Genomic DNA, 20,193 nt, shown 5'->3' on the forward strand with positions numbered 1-20,193 from the left:
TTAGACTCTAACTATACAATAGACAAAGCTAATAGAGTTTCAATCCTTAGAAGCATCTTCTTTCTCTATAGATTACTAGTTTCTTAGATAAGCAAGAAGCAAAAGTTAGTAGCTATATCAACTATAGAAGCTAAGTATATAGCAATAAGTGTATATATAAAGCAATCTTAGTTCCTTGCAGCACTCTTAAGGGAGATAGACTGTATATAGTTAGTAGGAGAATGTTTATTTCAACTATTAATTAAAGGGAATTCTAATGTAGTAAATGAAGTTAGGCCTGTTTAGATTATAGGGGACAACTAAGCAGCTTTAACTCTAGTTAAAGATGCTTATATCTATAAGAGATTAAAACATATTAATATTAGCTTTAATAAGGTTAGAAATCTATAGTAGCAAAGGAAGATTGCAGTAGAATATACTCTAACAAAAGAGATAGTAGCTAATAGCCTAACTAAGCCAAAGGCAGGGCTATAGTTCTAGGAATTTATTAGACAACTCTAACTTACATAAATAGTTAAAAGCAAAAGACATAGAGGAACTACTCTCTTATAAGAGTATTTCTCTATATAATACTAAACCTAGGAATTGAACCTAGCTAGTTAGATACACTATACTAACTAGGAGACTACTGTATCTAATTAGCTAATCGAAATTCTTAATTGAACTTAGACCTTTAGATTAGACTTAAGGACTAACTGTCCTAAGTAGGAGTATTAGAATATATAGTCTAGTTAGTAACCTAGTAGGTAATACTAAGGGAGGCTAGATTATATAAGTACAATTATATAACTAATCTAAGCTAATACCTTTTAGGTCTAGCTCTAACCTGTAGATAACAACAATATACTTGCTATTCCTACTTTAGCCCCTACGTTCCTTATAGCTTCTTTTATAGTTAAAGATCTATCTATACCTATCGGCCCTCCTCCGCTCGATATTATCCTCGACGCTATACTTAGCTTTCGTCTCTTAAACAAGCTCGAACTACGCGCTAATTATTTCGGGGTCTTCCTAGAGTATTCTCTAACGGTCCTTCGCTCGGTTATAAGCTATTTTTAGCTCTAATAAACGCGTTACTAAGTTTATAGGCTAGTTCTTACTAACTAGCTATCCCCCTCGTATCTTAAGTAGTTTATCCGCTATATATGCTACCTTATATAACTAGGGCGTAAATCCTCGCGAATCGAGGTTAAGAATATATTATATAACTATTCGCTCTTTAGTCGAGGTAAGCTTATACTAGCTATTACGACTATAGGGTCGAGAAGGAGTTCCGTAGTATCTAGTAGTTAGGGTCGAAGAAGGTACTTTAAATGCCGTAGCTACGCTTCCGAGGCTTTAAGATTAGTTCTAGTTATAGATAGAAAGGGTAAGAACGAGTCTGCCTTCTTAATTAGATAGTTGTGCGTTATATTGTTAAGATATAGTATATCGATTAAAAGATTAGTCGTGCTAAGAAATTCTAACTAGCTCGCTTAGGTAACTAGCTCGCTTATAGAATACGTTAGATCTTATATAGATTTTAAAGGAATATATTATTTATAAGTCTACTATTACTATTATTTACTATATATACCTATTCTATTATTATAAGAGACCTAGATATTACATCTTAGTTAATAAGCTATATAAGTACTTATAGTAATATAATAAGTCTCTAGTATTAGATACTATTTAGTAGTATTACTACTATAACTTTAAAGATAGTAATAAGCTATAGTTACTAATTAGAATACGAGATAGGCCTTATCTTATTAAAGATTTTTTAGTAATAGAATAGGGCTTGTTTAATCAAATTCGCTATATAACTTACGGGCGCAAACATCGCCTACACTGCGCCATCCAATCGGAAAGCCCGCCAAAAGTAACTCCCTCTATAGCCTTTGCCAAGCTTGCTAAAAATTAGCCATAGTGAATGCCGTGTACATCGATGTGTACGTAACAACATCTTTCAGATCGTCATCAGACTCCCCGAACGCCCTTCACTCACTAAATGGTTCTCTGATACGTTCTTGAAAAAAGTATGGACGCCCATTTCGCAGAATGAGGTCATGAGTGTCCCTAACGTCCTCGGAGTGGACACAAGCTGGTTGGCCGTTCAATCCCAGAGCAACACAACTGTGCCAGGGTGACTTCTGGAATCCTCCATCGGCTGCCGGGATCAATGCGACAGAAAGCTTTGAAGCACCCGAGGATGGGTGCATCGATAGGCGAACGTGGTGAGGGAACAGAGTCCGAATGGCGCCTGTGAACGCTTCAGACCGTCTCATCATCGCCTTTGCCGTCTTCTTGTACAGTCTGATCTTGGCACTGCTCCCCAGCCCTATGAGTGTCGGACTCGTCTCCATCTCGGACTGCAAAAACTTGACCATGCCGCAGTAAGTCAGCATAGTATCTTCATCGCTCTTGATCAGCTGTGTAAGGTGTTGCTCTGTCGGGGCAAACCGTGTTTCGAGCTGCTCGCGGCACATCTGTGCTGTGTCGAGGAACACTTTCTCCGTCAAGCCATCGTCGCAGATGAAGCCAAGCACACTCATGCAAGGTCTGAACCTGACATTCTCCAACTTTTCCCTCTTGATGATAGCTTCAAGCTCGACTCCATAGTCCCAGCAGTCTTGGTCGCTGATACCGAGGACGTCTGTCATCAGCTGTTAGCACTAAAACTGTCGTGGATCATGTCGGCCTTACCGTTGAACAAGACTCCGTCAGACGCAATGTTGACGACGGCTCCAAACTCGTAGGCCTCCTTCACATTCTCGGCCATTGCATTCAATCGGCGAAGGGCAAGTTCTTCTCCGAGGTCGGGAAGATGGCCCAGGACTTTGTTCTCGCGATTCAGCTAAAGCCTTGTCAGCCAAACATATACCGTGCAATCGATGGGTTGTACTCACGCTCTTGCAAGGGAAAGCTGGCATCGTGAGCTGGACCGGGGTGGACCTTGAGATATGATGATAGACATGGGGCAAGAATCGAAGCTTTCCACTCCATGGGATAGGACCAGAGGGTGTAGTGGTGTCTAACATCCCGACATGGGTGCCGTACTTCTCTAGGACATTTAAAACCTCAAATGACAGACGAAAATTTTCTGCCTCGACAGAGAAATCACCGAGTTGCTTGGGCGAGGAGATTAAATGAGACGATGGCGTCTCTTCGGAGTCTAATTGAGACTCGTCGACGATCTCCGTTATAACGACCGTGTGGATTCCCTTGTCGAGACGCGAGATGCTGCTTGCAGGATCAAACTCATCCGACGAGAGTATCGAAATGCCAGCGGTTGCCATAGCGTTGAATTTGTTAATGTTGGAGGTGATGTTAGAGGTCAAAAGCGTTATACAAAGGTGAGTTTGTCGTTGTCCTGCGTAAAAGCAAAGCTTCACCTCTGCTATTTGAATGCTGCTATATCTAGCGATCCTTTCGGAGCTGTATGGGCGTACGAGAATGATACTCGCAGCAACCTTCTCACCAATCGATCCGATGCGTGGTTGACAAAACGCTCTCTCGGCTCCTCCGCTTCAGCCTTCGCTTCGTTATACTCTCTTGCTCCGCCTGCGCAAGCCACCAGTGAACGAGTTTGGTGGGTCAGTATAGTCTCAGGCCTCAGACCATACCTACCATAATCTTAGCCGCAGCAGACCATTAAGACCATGGTGTACTAAGGTGCACGGACCTTAGTTAGTCATTATAGTAACTAGTTAAGACAGGGCATAACAACAGCCTACATCTTCTGGATATCGGGTAGCCTAGCCTAAATTGTGCTAAAGCTATACTGCGTAGAGATCGCTATCTAGTACTACCTGCCCCCTTGATTCCTTGTGCTATAGAGGTAGGAAGTCGACCTTGCTATCGCTTCTAGAATAGGAAGTTGGTGACCATAGTCACCGGTCTAGCTAGGTATCCTATACCATACTGACCGGTCTATAACTCGAGTCCAGACCGACTAACCATAGACTAACCGAGCAAGACCGAAGACTAAGAATACCGACCAAACTCGTTCCCTGCAAGCCACTGCAGCAAAGTCTTGTCCCAACCAGAAAATTGAGATCTCGAGATTCTCACGTTGACTCTGGCGCCACTGTTCCTATAACTATACAGAGGGATCCTGTGCGACTCCACGTAAGTTTGTTCCGAGGCTAGGATATTACGTTGAGAATGCAGTCATCTTAGAAGTACGGCAGGTTCAGCTGAAATTGCTCTGTAATATTTTATCGAGTAATTCACCCGCCAGCCTCCACATATAATGCTGTCACACGCTCGTGAAGTCGACGCTTATTCTCGAAACCCAGAGTGCAAACAATCAGCTACACTACAGCCTATCAATCAATCCAAGATGCCTTCTCGCGAGATCGATTCAAATTCTCCATTTGCAGTATTGCAAAACTTACAACCTGAACTGCCATACCCGAATGCTTCGTTATCTTATTGGCACCGTACAACACGCGGTTATCCTTACCTCAGAGCAAATGAAACTGGTCCCCCACCGACTACCATCCCCTATGCCATCATCGGATCGGGTCTCTCAGGCGCGTTGACAGCGTTCGAGCTCATCCAGTCGGGCATCAAACCCGATGAAATCCTGATCTTGGAAGCGAGAGAAGCTGTCTCTGGCTCGAGCGGCCGCAATGCAGGCCATGTTCGTCCTGACGCTTGCAGTGGATTCGGCGATTATGCTGCTATCCACGGACCAGGAGAGGCTCTCAATATCGTCAACAATGAGAAGATCGTTCTGGATTCGGTTCGACAGTTCGTGCAAAAGCACAACATTGACTGCGATTTCCAGCCCAAGCAAACTTTCGATGTTTGCCTTACTCAAGACATCGCACAGGACGAGCTGAACAACGTCGAACAGTACGCCAACGCCGGAGGCAGCTTGGAACACATCAAACTGCATGAAGGTGACGCCGCGAGAACGCGGACCGGTGTGCGCGACGCACTTACGGCATGGGAATGGCCTGCGGCCTCGGTCCACCCTGTGAAACTCGCGCAGTGGTTGCTCACCAATTCCATCGAGAAAGGCTGCAGACTGTTCACCCACTGCCCTGTCAGCCAAGTCAGTCAGGGAGAAAACGATAAATGGGACCTCCACACGGATCGAGGAGTTGTGGCTGCAGACAAAGTCATCCATTGCACAAACGCATACGCGGGCGCTCTACTTCCTCAGCTAACAGTAATGCTCCTCACTCCGATCAAAGTGCAGATGCATTCACTGACACCGACCAAAGCTCTTTCAGGCAGTAATGTGCTGAAGACTTCGATGGCCCTCAGATACGAAAAGCACCGTTATTATGCTTTGACGCAAATGGCGACAGATAGCATGATCATTTTTGGTGTCGCAAAACCTAGCGGGTTCACGTTTGATGAAACGTCTTTTACTGATGAGCTAGTGATGGAAGGTCTGGAAACGTTTGATTCGTTGTTCCCGAAAGCAAATCCCCAGAAGAAGAGGCACGGAGAAGGCTTAGACCATGCCTGGTCGGGTCTGATTGCCATGACCCCTGACAAGGTGCCCTATATTGGCGAGATTGATGGTCTTGAGGGCCAGTTCATTTGTGCCGGCTTCAATGGACACGGTATGGCTCGCATCTTCAGCTGTGTGCCTGGTCTAGTGAAGCTGGTGATGGGTGAGTCGTGGCAGGACACGAAGCTTCCTGCATCCTTCCAATACAGTCATGAACGGTTGGATAAGGCTCTTGCAGGCGTTGGACCTTAGTCTAGTCTTCGTATAGTTAGAACAGAACTCCGGTGAATGACACTGCATACAGCCCTGAAGTCGTCCTGCACTGTGAAGCGATACAAAGGCACTTCATTTACGTAGTCAGAGAGATGTTGCTTGTTCCAATTTTGACGCTGCATGAGTCCTTACGCCTGGTGTGACCAGAATAAACCAGAGATCTCGATGTGGCGCTGGCTTAATTGGGTGGATGCTTCTTCCATTAAGCGGGTAAATTAGACACCTTCAGCGCCTGGCAGTGTGGTCCACAATCAATCCGGGATTGCAATCTACTACCTGGGTGTGGGGAGTCGGGGACGAAGTCTTGCAGATGGAATTTTCTCACATAATAATCTCGTGAGTGGCGCATGTTGTCCGCGCCTTTTCATCGTACTACTACTTTGGTCAAACAAGGCTTATTTGATTAAGCTTTTACGCCAGTTTGATGAAAAGCCTGATCTTTTAGTATTTAACTAAAAAGGCCATCTTTTGCTAAACAAGCCCTCGTAGGCTAACTACGCTCGCTGTCGTTACTATACGCTCACTGTCGCATCCGGAGATAACTTGTCGTCTTATTTCCTAGTATAGAATGTATAAGGAAATCCTAATACTAGTTTTCTTAGCATAAACATATAAGTAGGGGATATATTCAAAATTCGAGAGAGGATAACAACTATAGAACAGAGGCTTCTAAAGGCAATAGCATACTTCGTAGAGGATAGATAGGTATAGAAGAGGAGATTAGACTAATATTATATATAGAAACAGCCCTAAGTCCTCCGTTTAAGCGCTAGGTTCTCCCTATATCCCCTTCTTCGACCTTACTACCTCTACTACTATATTAAGTCCTCCGCAATAGGGCCTTCGCATTAAGTCGCTTCTAGACTCTAGTAGGCACCTTCCGCTTCTTTACTACCTTATTGTTTACCTTGTCTAAGCTCTTCTGTATCCTTATCTTCTTAGTTAGCTTAATCTTCCTCTTTCTAAGCGTTAGAAGTAACGGCTTATTATAGACCTAACTTAGTGTTATTGTCTCGTTACCGCTAAGCAATATAGCATTACTCGAAGGCTCTTAAGAGGTTGTAGAAGAATCTAACGGTTAGTTAATAGATAAGGAAGGCTTAGGCGCGGCGGAAGCCCTTAGCGTAGAGTCGTTGTCGCTGCTAATCTTAATCGCTACATTGTCGTCGTTATAGTCTTCTTCGGCGGTAGATTCTCGCTCGCTATCGCCTATTATATCTTTATTAGTTGCGTGTCTATAGTCGTCTATATTAAGACAGGTATTGCTAGGTCTATAGCAGGCTTTAGAACATAGATAACTAGCCTTGCGGCAGTTACAGTGTCTAGTGCGGCATTAACTAATCGTATAGCGACAAGCGGTGTATATAGTAAGTAGAATGTTAGCTTGTCGCTTAGCGGCATAAGACACGGTTATTACCTTGTTCTTATAGCCTATATAGACCGAGAAGTCGTTACAGAAGATAGAGTCCTTCTTATAGAAGTGCCTTGTATGCTAGTAGTGCTTAAGAAGCCCCTAAGGAGTTAGTAACTTGAACAGGGGCTTCTTATTGCCTTCTTCGTCCTTAAATTGCTCGATAACCTAGCAAGTAATAGAATTAGGTCTATTTAGCACCTTGTAGCGCTATAGTATCTAGAAGCCGACAATATTACTAAGTTAGAAGGTACGTGGATTGCTGTATTTACGTAGGCGGTCGTCTTTAGCGTTTGCAGCCTCTTAAGCGGCTCGAATATAGTCTATAAGTATATTCTAAGAGTGGTCAATCTTAGCGGAAATGCTAGCACTCGAGATATAGGTAGTACGCCGTTGTTAGCTAGCTTAATACTACGCAGTTGAGTCGACTCTGTTAGCTTCTAGATGCTTAGGTACTTGCCGAGGCTGTTCTAGAAGTAGTAGTACACCTTAGTCTCGCTTAAACCGTAGTCTATCGCTAGACTATTTAATATTGTGTCTATCCGCCTCTTTAGTAGCGATACTAACAGTATTATCGTTAATCTCGTTAACTAGACGCAGGTCTTTAATGTTAAACAGGATGTTAGCATCTCCTTCCGTTACTATAGCGGACAGAGCCTCGGAAATAATACGAGGTTACGTTAGAGGGTTACGATTAAAGAAGGCCTTAAAGGGTGTCATTTTAATCGCTAAATGCTACGTATTGTTATAGATCCGAGCCGCCTTATATGCCGCTATAACCTACCCCCTAAGACCGAGTTGTAACTTAATAGCGGCTATTCTGCGTTTAAGAACACCGTTAGCTTGTTCGACGAGGCCTTGCGACTAAGGATAATATAGCGCACCGTAAGCAATCTTCGTACTATAGGCTTGTAATAGCCGCTTAACAACACCCTTAAATTCCTTGCTATTATCTATTTAATACAGTGCTGCAATGCCTACGAAACAGGCGAAGTCCTATATATAGAAGGCAACCTCGGCGGACTCCTTAGAAGTAAGGGCGTAGACTCGACAGAACTTAGTTTTATAGTCTTTAAGATAGAGTAGGTAAAGGTAAGGGCCGTCGGGATTACTAGAGAAGTCTACCTATTAAAATGTTAGTAAAATAGGTGCCTAGGCCTCCGAGTTGCCCTTACGAGGTCTATTTGCACCCTACTAAGTGTCTTACTAGCAACAATATGTTCGAGTGGGTTACTAGTCTAAATCTTCGGCCTTATTGCTACTAAATTACATATATAGCAATACTTTAGCACCTCTTAGATATCCGCCTTCGTTATACTATAGAAGCGCTTATTTACTAGGTGTTATATTGCACTATAACGAGCGTGTCTAAAGGCGCAGTGCTCGGTAGTAAGAATATGCCAAATCTCGTATTCTTAGATTACCTTCTTAGAAGAACCGTCCTTCTTAATAGTATACAAACGCGCCTCTTTAGTGTTGTATATAAAGCGCTTACGAGCCTATATCTTCTCGTTATATTCTTGCCTCGATAGTGTGTTATATCCGAGCGCTTTTAGTATAATCGCATCGTCTAATGTAACCTATTATAGTAGCCGCAAATAGCGCTCTCGAGTTACAAGAAGCTTATCCTTGCCGCTATTCTTCTTATCCTTCAAGTATTGCTAAAAAGCTAGTATTATAGAGGGCGGAAATAGATTAATACGAGTCGCTTCGTCGCTCTCGAAACTAGGTACAATAACGGTCTAATTCGGTCGCTGCGGTAGCGGTCGAAGAGGTATATTACGGTTCAATCGTATATAGAAACGAGTAGTATCTAGCGAGGTTGCGCGGAAGACGAGGCCTCTATTGCTAGCGTTAGTAGTAGAGGGTTATCGAGAAGCTATTTCTTCGAAGAAGCTAAAGTCGAATTAGTATAGTTAGAAGATCTAGCTTGCTAGATTTTAGCGTCTATTATAGCACAACAATATACCTATATACTATAATTTCTAGATTAGAATACGTAACGAGACAAACATAATCGATTCCGCGTATACTAGTGCGATAATTATAGTGTTGTAGTATAGTATATAGATTATGGTTACTAAGCTAGGATATAGCTTCTACAGCTTAGCAACAAGCGCTTATAAACCGGATTGACTAGCAATACGGACTTCTACACGGACCTATAATAGCTAAACAACTCCTAGGACCTAATTAAAAGCGCTATATTTGATTAAAGTATGAACCTTGACCAAGGACGCCTTATTTGACCAAATTATGCTAATGAAAGTGGCCAGTTTGATCAAATAGGGCCATATTTGGCGTAATACCAACGGACGGTGACAATGTACCCATGCGGCTGCGGCGACTATTGTAGCGACATCCACAAAAATTTGGCTCCCGCTCCTCAGCCTCAAGCGCCACAATCACTGGACTCACTTCCATACTGTCATTAAGTTATGTCTTTCAATCGGCTTGATGGCTTTTCATTGATTGCATCTACGACGAATGACAACGGCCAGCGCCCGGATAGCGAACGAAGTGGGCGTTCCACCTTGTGCTGAGCCATTTCAGAATAGACCACCAACACTCGGAGATTCTTCCGCTACCCACTCTCTACACCACAGTATGTTTTTCAGACAATGCTCGCTTGAGGATGAATCCTTTCCAGCTTTACTGGCTCTGTTGACATCGTGGCCGTCTGGCGGGCGGTGGCGAAGCCGCCACCTCAGCTAAGGCTTGGAATAGCCATGCTCAGTCCCATGCCGTCGATTGGAATAACGCGGCATCGTGATGTTAGAGTGTGCCTCGTCTCTCAGATGGTCGGTTCCTGGCTTTCCACTGCAGCCTCTATCGAGTGCTTTAATACAACCGTATCTGCCGCAAGAATGTGTACTATCATCACCTCGAACTCTGATCCTCAAACGCCAACATGAACTCTCTGCTCAGCGCCGCCGGGCTGGTTTTGACTCTTGCTTCCATCTCACTAGCAGCACCTTTCCAATACAACAAGAATCTGTCGCCCCGCAACAGTGTTCAAGCAAGTCCTGGGGCAGCGACCTACGACTACGTTATTGTCGGAGGCGGTACCGCTGGCCTGGCCATGGCCGCAAGACTCTCAGAGAAGGGCTCGAGAAGTGTGGCAGTCATCGAAGCTGGCACGTACTACGAGAGCTTTGGAAATACGAGTGAAATCCCGCTCTTTGACACGTTATGGACCGGCAAAGATCCAGAAGACACAAACCCCAATGTGGACTGGGGCTTTGTCACCATCCCGCAGAAGGTCAGTAACTGTAATTCTTGAGGCTTGAGACATATGAGTCTGACTTTGCATGACAGGGAGTTTTCGATGCAGAGATCCACTACCCTCGAGGAAAATGTCTGGGAGGCAGCAGCGCCCGTAACTACATGGGCTATCTCAGAGCCACGAAAGGCTCGTACCAACAGTGGGCCAACATGGTCGGGGACAACTCGTACACATACGACAACTGGTTGCCCTACTTCAAAAAGAGTCTCGATTTCAACCCTCCGGACATGAGCAAGCGAGCATTGAACGCCACACCGCAATATGATTCCGGCAGTCTTGGAAGGGGTGGTCCCCTCTCCATCACCTTCCCCAACTACGCTCAGGCAATCTCCTCGTGGGTCCAGAAGGGCATGCAAGAAGTTGGTATCGCGGTCAGCAGCGGCATCACAAGTGGAGTCCTCATGGGCTCTTCCTATGTCATCGCAACCCTCCAGGGCAATCAGAAGCGCGAGTCGTCCTCGACTGCGTTCTTGACTCCTGCAGCAAGTCGGTCCAACTTGAAAATCTACACCAACACTATGGCAAAGAAGATTGTCTTCTCAAACAAGACCGCAAAAGGGGTCCTTGTTTCGACTGGAAGCCAACAATTTACCTTGTCGGCCAAACGCGAAGTGATCCTCGCGGCGGGAGCTTTCCAATCGCCTCAACTGTTGATGGTCTCCGGTGTTGGCTCTGCTGCCACCCTCTCCAAATACAACATCCCCGTCATCGCGGACCGTCCTGGTGTAGGTCAAAACTTGCAGGATCATATCCTGATGGGGCCTAGCTACCGCGTCAATGTCATCACAGCATCGGCCATGGCGGACCCTGCCTTTGCCGCTCAGGCGGCGAATCTTTTCAACACGCAACAATCAGGTATCTTGACCAGTCCCGTGGGCGACTTTGGTGGCTGGGAAAAGCTACCTTCGCGTCTGCGCAGCACTCTTTCCTCGACCACACGATCAGTCCTCAGTTCGCTTCCGTCAGATTGGCCTGATATTGAGTTCCTCAGTATGGGCGGCTTCTTGGGATACCAAGAGAACGGAGCTCAACCAACAGACGGATACAATTACGCTACTGTTGCTATTGCACTGCAGGCTCCTCAGTCACGCGGCTCAGTCAGCATTAGCAGTGCCGACACAAGCGATGCGCCCGTCATTGATCCCCGATGGTTATCTAGCCCAATAGATCAAGAAGTCGCTTTAGCTGGTTACAAACGCGTGCGCGAAATTTTCGCTACGAAGGCCATCACCCCAGCCTTGATTGGCCAGGAATACTTCCCTGGTCCTCAGGTACGTGATTTGTGTCTTGTGTCTCTTTTTGCAAATACATGCGGCTGATGTTGAACAACAGGTCTCCTCGGATGCCGAACTGCTCCAACTGATTAAGAAATCTGTTGGTTCTGTGTTCCACGCTTCGTGTACTTGCGCCATGGGTCGGAAAGATGACAAGAATGCCGTCGTCGATTCGAATGCCAATGTCATCGGCGTGAAGGGACTTCGTGTGGTTGACGCAAGTGCTTTCCCTTTCTTGCCTCCGGGGCATCCTATGGCTACAGTCTGTGAGTTTCTACCATCTTGCAGCATCTGAGTGTCCCGCCCCACTGACAGACATAGATGCCTTGGCCGAGAAGATCGCCGCTCAGATCTTGCGCTCGTGATTTCCAAACCACTATCAAATCAGCATTGAATATTGACAGTGTTTGGCGATTTCACACTGCAAGTCCAATTTTGAGATGATCGATACAAGAGATTTTCGGATGTATATATTGTATAGGGCGTTTACGAATGGAAGGTTTTTTTTGATTACAATCCTCTCTAAAAATGTTGATATGTTGAACCTATGTTGGCAACTTGTGCCGCTATCTTGTTTTTGATATTTTCAATCAAGATGTTGCCATGATAGCATTTGCCGAAAGTGACACCTTATATGCTAAGTCACGAGTCAATCCAAGCAGAAGTATGTCACATATCTTATACATTTATCATTAAGCGGAATTCCGTCCACAGTTCCTGCCAGTCATGTTCATTTAGAAGGTGAGCATGCCACGATACCCATTTCAGGTCGAAATGAAGTTGAGCTTGCTCGCTTTCATTCTCGAATGCATATAAATTCCTGTGTAAAGGGTCAGGGCCTGCAATTTCTGCAATCTGTACATACTAACGTGATTTATGACTTCAGAGTCAGGTTTGGCTCTCCTCGGAGTAAGAAAGTATACTTTTGAAACCAATGCACACACCACAAGTCCACTCTAAGCTATGACACTCTAAGACTCCAGGTGCTTCGTACTCGGGCAATCATGAAGGTAAATCGCGTGATCCAGCCATCATCGATTGACGTCTTCTCACATCGCGACAGCAGGCGTCATCTTGACCATCTGTGAAAGTATGTTAGTGTCATGTAAGACGCGTGGAACTCAAATGACATACTCTCAGACCAAGCGAAGCTCCAATACCGACAGCAGCAGCGACATAGACGGGGATGAAACTGTCACAGCGATTCGGGTTAGCCATGGACGAACTATGCGGTTTGTTCTAGTCAAGACCAGATACTGACACTTTCGCCATCGACTCAACGATGATACTGAGGGTTTGGGCACGTTGCGTGGAGTCTAGGGATGCCAGAAACTCTCCACTCAGACCGAGTAAGGCTGCTTGGAGTTCTGTCCTTGAGTAGTCGACGAGCAGTGATTGCAAGCTTTCGAGGGCGGTGTTCACGAATATTGTGCCACAGATCGACAAGGCTAGAGAAACACTGAGCAATTGAGCTAGAGAAATGTCAGCAACTTGATGCATGGACTCGGTGGAGAGCATTATTTGGAAAGAGATACCAATCATGATGAACGCAATACCCGATGACATGAGTTCAGGTTTTGTAATCGCTTGAATGACAGAAAATCCAGACTGCATGCCACATCCAGATCCTATGCCGAGTAGGACAGAGTATCCATAGATGTGTGCCATTGATGTATTGACGTCAATGAATGCTAGCAAAAGGCATATCAGTATCTCGATTGAGTCAATGATCGAGTGAGAGTAAGTGTCGAACTTACAGAAGAGAACACCAGCGACTAGCACCTGCAAGCTGCCAGCCAGGAACCATGGCATATAGTATCCACCTTTGGACAAGTAACTGCCGTTGACCATGATCATAAAAGTGATTGTGATGATGAGCGGGAGTAAACGCACACCAGACTGGAGCGGCGAGTCGCCTCGTGTGAATTGAAAGTACGTTGGGATATAGTAGATTGGGATGAAGCCGGCAGAGTTGAAGGTAGCTGTCAAGACGAACAGGAGAATTGCTTCTCGATCCCGGAGAAGCGTGGCCGGAAATAGGCGAGTTGTCTTGGGGGTGAGAAATGTCGCTCGTTGTTGGAAAACGAATGCTGCAAGAAGAACCCCAGCGAGGACGAACGGCACAATGGTTGCCGCACTCTTCCAAGCATAGAGGGTGCCTCCAAAATTGACGCCCATGACCAGGCAGACAAGACATCCGATGCTGAGGACTGTACCAGGTGCATCGATCTGTGCAAAGCGGGCGAGTATGGTTCGCCCAGGCTGTGGCCTGTAGCTTGGAATGAGGAAGAGATAGACTGGACTCAGCAGGCCGATCAAGCAGAGGTTGATGTAGAAGCCCCATCGCCATGTTGCGCTCGAATCAGCAAATGCGCCACCAATGAGAGGACCGATGACATTTCCGATACCGAAGATAAGGCCGCTGTGAGGGTCAGAAATCTATGCTGACGACAAAGAAATTGACGTGCTCCAGAAAATGACCGAGACTTACACGAGCCCTAAGTACATGGGCTTTTCCTTGCCGGTCGTGTTACATGACAACAATGTCATAACGCCCAGGTAGATCCCGATGCCGCCAATGCCAGCGATGACACGACCGACAATGAAAGCGTCAATGCTCGGCGCTGCACCGCACACAGCGGAGCCGATCAAGAAGAGAAGAATGCAAGTGATGTACAGCTTCTTTGCATCAAACAGGGCGTACATGCTGCCGAAGGGGAGTACAGAACAGACGCCTCCGATCATGAACCTGCTGTTGTGTCAGTCGGTTTTCCAAAGGCCAAAGACCCCGGGACTCACGAGACTGAGAGCCATGGCAACTTGTCTATTCCACCCATGTCTCTCACAATGACCTATACCCTTGTGAGCTTCATGTTTTACAAATGCGGTCAGGTCTATTCACGAACGGGAATGACATCGGCGGTGATGGTGTTGTCCAGAGCATAGAGCAACACGCTCGACAAGATGCTGAGTACAACAAGAAACCACTGTAACCATATGAGTATGTAGTTCTGATTTTTGGAACCACGCAGATGTTACCTTGAGTCCTCTGAGCGTTCGAATCTCAGGTAGTTCGCTCGGTGGTTCTGACGCAGTGCTTGCAAGAAATTCAACATCGTGGGCGATGAGATGGGTAGGTTGGGCGTCTGAAAGAGACGGCTTTTCTGCTGGACCCATTGTGGGCGCTTCTATGATCTGGTAAAGAGAGTGCTGCAAAACAAGAGCAGCGTGATGGAAATTACATGGAAGTATGGAGGCTTGTACAGATTGAAGACGCCTGGGCTCCGGATGAGTTGACAATTCCGCGAGGCCGGAAGCAGCCTTGTAATGGCGTAGAGCCCCTAAATCCTACCTCCATTCAGGCGCCCCGCTTTGTAGGCTTGCATGCACCTTCCACCTTCCACCTTCCACCGTCTATACGTATTTGTTTCTATTCTCGCTCGTTCTTACATCATCTGCACTAATATGTATCTGGTTAGCGGTCTATGCTGAGCCTACAGCGAAGCGCCTGAAAGAAAACCGTGCGGCTCCTATACAACCGTCCGGTATACAAACGAGAATTCGAATTTATAGAAGCACAACCATATATTAGATAGACAAACCCAAAAAAGCTGTTCTGCGCAATGATAAGAAGAAGAATTGTCTTCATACAAGCCTATCGCTAATATTAGTACTGTAGGCTCTATCTTCTGTATACTAAGGCCAGTTGTCCGTACGATTCCTAGGTTTCCCGTAGATTTCCTCGGCTTCTAGGACGTAATACGACCATTCAGTACCAACAACTCTTGTATAATACGAAGGGGCCCTTCTATACATCTGTAGCTCGGCCCTCCAGGTGTTCAGGTCTCGGGGTATACACGTTGTTGCTGCTGTCTTGCCCTCGAGGGCAAATGCCAAGACTTTTGTCGCAATTTAGTCCAGCTCAGAAGGTCTCCTATAGCAGCAGCACACAGGCTCGATATAGACTGTATAGTTGAGGCTCTTGTATGCCTTCTTCCAAGCGATCTCCAAGTGCTATGTAGACTACAAAGTCGTGTTGCTATCGAGTTATAGCCTTCGAGGGCAAACAGCTGTTTTCTGTAGGCTGGTTTGGCCCGGTTTGTTCTCAGGCTTGTAGGAGAAGAATTAGTTGTGTGTCGTTGAAATGTCGTAAAAGTCCCATCAAATGTTAATGAAAGTCGATGTGACGTAATTCTTCATCCCGCAAGCCTGAATGGAGGTAGCCTAAATCCGTGTTTGCACGCGTTTGACAACAGAGCTTACAGTAGAATAGCAATCCAGCGGGCTCAGCCGCACAGCTATTGATAGCTTGGAGTGCTCACGTACCTCCTACTGTGTTTGTAACTTTGTGCAGACGGCGTGCCCTCAGCTAGCCACACAAGGACCGCACCTCACGGCCGGCAAGCCCGATCCAGTGTGACGCGTCAGCTCAGTCACATAACAAGCACGTGACTTCTTGGCTTGAAGAATTTTCATTGTATTTTAGACCATAGAATAGAGCAGAATATAGGCAATTAACGAAGCCAATTCAACCGCCGGCAATGCAGTATTACGTAAGTAATCCACTGCGCTGTACGTAATAGTTATAAGCCCGGATTTAATCCGCGGTATTAGAGACTTCTATAGCAGGAAAGAATTTTTCTATCCTATAAGACCTTTAACAATCGACAATAATAGACAGTCTTAACGGCACTAAGAAACAACTATATAAACCTCTACAATCGCTTCAAAGTTAATATAACCTTAATAATAGCTCCTTTATTAGCTAGCCGCCTTAGTAGTAGCAAGCTAGTAATCCTTCGTAGACCTAACGATTAGGATCGATAGTTTAAGCAAACCAAGACGTACCTAACTAGATATAAGACCTAGGTCCTTACTAATCTATATTCGACTAAGCTAACTAAACTAGTACAACCCCTTCTTCCGGAATTCGATATAGAACAACTTATAAGCAACCCCCTATATTAGGCTAGGGCAAAGCTTACTAAGGAACACTTTAATATAAGGAAGGCGGAGTTTAAACGCTTTAGGACAGCTCGCAATAAGACAATTAAATATCTAGCTACAACTGTAGACATTCGCTATTATTTAGAGATTACTAATCCTAATATAGACAACGTAGCACTAACTATGCGGCTTATTCTGACTCGATTAAAGAATAAGCTTGTACCTAATACTTAATAGCAAAGGACTGCCCTTAGTAAAGAGCTTTACCGCCTTGTAAATTCTAAGCAGGTAAAGGACCCCGAGCACTAGTATAAGGAATGGCTTAATCTTTATAAGACAATGAAACGTATACAATACCCGGAATTTAACAACTTGGTAACCTACCTATACACTGCAGTTACAAATGTGGATAAGACCTATAGTAAAGGGCTCTATATAATGTACTAGGTAGGGCTATCGGTCAACAACTTCTATCAACTTATTAGTATAGTACGAGAATATGCCCGCAATATGCTAGGTACTTCTACGAAGAAGGGTTTATCTTTTAGTATTATCTACGAAGAAGGTGAAGCTAGTGCTAACGCCGCCCTATAAGCTATAGACGACAACGACAAACCTAATAAGAACAAGGGCCGCAGTAATAGTAGCAACCGTATACTAAAGACATATACTAAGCTTACTAGAGTAGGCGAGAAGAAGGCATATAAAAACCGCGGCAAATGTACTATAGTAAACTACCGCCTTCGAGAATAGGTTAAAGAGAAGGATAAGGACAATAAGTAGAAAGGAAAACTGAAGTACTTCGAGTCCTACCTACGTAAGAATAAAGGGTTCTACCTAAGACAAGCTAAGTTCTTCAAGGACCTACTAGCTATCAAGATTGTATAGCAACACTATAGACTTTCGGCTAAAGATAGAGACGATGCTAGAATAGGAAATGGATCAGATAAAGTCTCGCTAGCCTGCTTCTTTAAGGCAGACACTCTAGACCTATTAGCCTTTGCATTAGTTACCCTAGCACCAACTACTAACTATCTGTTAATAGCTACAAACAGGAGCAAGAAATGGAACCCCTTTATTGCCCTTATATACGATAGTAGATCTAACTGCAACATTGTTAACTACCCTAGTCGCTTCAACTTTCAGGCAATGTTTATTCCTCCGCGAGCTACTGTTATAATAGGAACTGGATACAACAAAGTTATCGCTATTAGAAGGGCATCCTTTACTGTTAAGTCAGTAGTAGGTAAACCCCTAACTATTAAGCTAAAAGAGTGCCTCTATGTCCCTAATTTCTATACTAATATTGTTAGAGGGGCAATCTTCTATTACCGTAGGTTTAAGCACAATAAGCTTGATAATGTTCTCTATAACCTATAGGGGAAACTACTAGTCCCTCTTGTTAGACCTAACAACTACATGCCCTATTTCGATATTACCTATAAAGCAGATAGTAAACCCCCGCTCGAATAGCTAACAGGGGATAAAGGTAAGCTACACCTATACCCCTTCTAACTAGCACAGTCGACAACTATACTATTAGCCTACGCAACAGCTCGTCGCTCCGCACGCCTACTGCCGCTAAGGAAGCTTATACTAAAGCAAATACATAAGGTGTTTAGGCACCTAGGTGCTAAAAGAGCAGAAGAGCTAGTTAACAGGGTTGATAGGATAACAAGAGATTACATATATAACAATAAGGTACTAAGAACACTACTTTGTCCTATATGTGCATAAGCAAAGGGAAAGAGGCTCATCTCTAGGAGGCTAAGGCACTATAATATGTCGATACTGACTCTATATAGACACCTTGCAGCCGACCTAATACAGCTAGATCTAGCCTACAATAATAATTAGTACATGTTCTATGTATACGATCTAAATACTGGACTTCACTTTATATAGACAATCAGTAATCGCCAGGAATCAACTCTCCTTTAGTGCTAGAACTAGTTGGCTACCTTCGTACGCAGTATTAGCAGAGACATTATTTGTTTGTCATCTAATAATAAAGGGGGTATATCAGGATTTCGGTTTCGATCCTATCTACGCAATAACTACACTACTTGGAGGCTAACAGCCCTATACACATTAGAGCAGGACCTAGTAGAGCGAGCAGGCCGTACTATTATTAAGGTAGCTCGAGCCTTGATAATACACGCCGGATTTCTATACAACCTATAGCTAGAAGCAGTCTATGTAGCAACCTTCCTAGCTAACAGGTTACTAAGATTACGCACTGCCGACCTACTAATGCGAACTCTATATAAGATAGGTACTGGCTATAAACCAAATGTAGCTTACATCTACTAGTTTAGAGCGAGAGCATATCTAGTAATCTACGGAATAGAGACAACTAATAGCAAAAGGAAGGCTATACTGCTAAATACTATAAAAGTAGCCTCACGCACCTATATTAGATACCTATATAGATATAAAGGACACTCTATCTATAGGATATAGGTACCCTTACGAATGACAGTGCTACGTACGAGGGACGTTGTATTTGATAAAACCAAGTTCTACAATAGCTACAATAATAACCTAGGTGTTATTATAACTGACTAAGAGCTTTTAGAAGAATATAGTGATCTCGAAGAGCTATAAGCACCCGCCTCGGAGCATCAATTTAACGAGCTTCGAGAAGCATACGATACACCTTAAGACCTTGTTAGGTTTGGAATTGAGGGGGTAGATACACTAACAGGACCTAGTCGACTTATAATAGTTGACTCTGCAAGGCTAGCAGATGAGCTAGTTAAACCACCTAAACAATTACCATAAGCACTACTAAGCGAGCTGCAGCTTACACAGGTGCTAAAAAGGCTATTTCTAGAGCCTTAACTATAGGAACAAGACTTTCCAATTGATCTACGCGAAGCACTAGAGCCGCGTAATAATGTGCTAGATAGGTTAGTAGAACCAACTATTAATCAGCAACCTCAATAACCTAAGAACGATACTAGCAATAAAGCCCCTACTAACAATATAGACGCACTAGGTTATATAGATGATATAGACTTTAACTTGCTACGTGTAGAGCTTGCTAAATTGCCAATGCCAATTGAAGCAGCTAATGTATCTCATCGTTACTTACTAAATATAGGAGGTCTATACTATCGTATTAACAATCCAAACAAGCGATAACGAGTAGCCGCGATCCGTTACTATATCAACGACCGAGACTAAGCGAGAAACCTCCTTCTATTTAGCAACCTGTATATAGCAGCAGAGCACGAAGCTAGGTTAATATATAGTAACAGCGCCGACAATAATCAAGCTAGCAGCGATCTACCTAATCCCCTAGAACCGCTACTACTTCTACGAGACGAACATGATTCAAGCCTTACACCGAAGATCTTAGACCTACTAGCAGAGCTACGTAACTAGCGATAAGTACTTAAGAGCCGGTTTAAGGAACAATAGATACATACTACAAGAGTTGAATTCAACAAGGCACTAAAGACACGTACCTTTAAATAGGTAGATCTGAATACACTAGATAAGCCTAATCTCCTACCTCTTACCTAGGTATTCAAATATAAGG

General features: G+C 44.5%; 5 protein-coding genes across 5 annotated transcripts; 2 read left to right on the forward strand and 3 right to left on the reverse strand.

Annotated features, from left to right (window-relative positions):
- Positions 1–2,009: 2,009 nt before the first annotated feature.
- On the reverse strand, positions 2,010–3,065 carry MYCFIDRAFT_110089 (uncharacterized protein; the record flags this gene model as incomplete). Its single annotated transcript, XM_007931147.1, has 3 exons — positions 2,010–2,638; positions 2,689–2,839; positions 2,892–3,065. Coding segments are annotated over 3 exons (954 nt in total), but the record flags the coding sequence as incomplete, so codon positions are not given.
- A 1,262-nt stretch (positions 3,066–4,327) lies between these two features.
- On the forward strand, positions 4,328–5,707 carry MYCFIDRAFT_31919 (uncharacterized protein; the record flags this gene model as incomplete). The annotated part of the gene is made up of 1 exon (XM_007930614.1): positions 4,328–5,707. The coding sequence occupies one exon, from the start codon at positions 4,328–4,330 to the stop codon at positions 5,705–5,707; it is 1,380 nt and encodes a 459-aa protein (XP_007928805.1).
- Positions 5,708–9,351: 3,644 nt separating this feature from the next.
- On the reverse strand, positions 9,352–9,563 carry MYCFIDRAFT_177339 (uncharacterized protein; the record flags this gene model as incomplete). Its single annotated transcript, XM_007931148.1, has 3 exons — positions 9,352–9,364; positions 9,390–9,477; positions 9,506–9,563. 3 exons carry the CDS (start codon positions 9,561–9,563, stop codon positions 9,352–9,354), a joined length of 159 nt encoding a protein of 52 aa, XP_007929339.1.
- On the forward strand, positions 9,520–12,211 carry MYCFIDRAFT_86877 (uncharacterized protein). Its single transcript, XM_007931149.1, has 4 exons — positions 9,520–10,401; positions 10,458–11,696; positions 11,758–11,965; positions 12,021–12,211. The coding sequence occupies exons 1-4, from the start codon at positions 10,051–10,053 to the stop codon at positions 12,062–12,064; spliced, it is 1,842 nt and encodes a 613-aa protein (XP_007929340.1). The 5' UTR covers positions 9,520–10,050; the 3' UTR covers positions 12,065–12,211.
- A 6-nt stretch (positions 12,212–12,217) lies between these two features.
- Positions 12,218–14,948, reverse strand: MYCFIDRAFT_86878 (uncharacterized protein). The gene is made up of 10 exons (XM_007931150.1): positions 14,739–14,948; positions 14,606–14,686; positions 14,499–14,551; positions 14,191–14,448; positions 13,457–14,121; positions 13,235–13,390; positions 12,961–13,171; positions 12,834–12,891; positions 12,569–12,781; positions 12,218–12,519 (listed from the first exon to the last, which is right to left on the reverse strand). Exons 1-9 carry the CDS (start codon positions 14,874–14,876, stop codon positions 12,749–12,751), a joined length of 1,653 nt encoding a protein of 550 aa, XP_007929341.1. The 5' UTR covers positions 14,877–14,948; the 3' UTR covers positions 12,218–12,519; positions 12,569–12,748.
- Between the last annotated feature and the right edge of the window lie 5,245 nt (positions 14,949–20,193).

Source organism: Pseudocercospora fijiensis (genome assembly GCF_000340215.1).
Source record: "Pseudocercospora fijiensis CIRAD86 unplaced genomic scaffold MYCFIscaffold_7, whole genome shotgun sequence".
In the NCBI taxonomy this organism is placed as follows: domain Eukaryota; kingdom Fungi; phylum Ascomycota; class Dothideomycetes; order Mycosphaerellales; family Mycosphaerellaceae; genus Pseudocercospora; species Pseudocercospora fijiensis.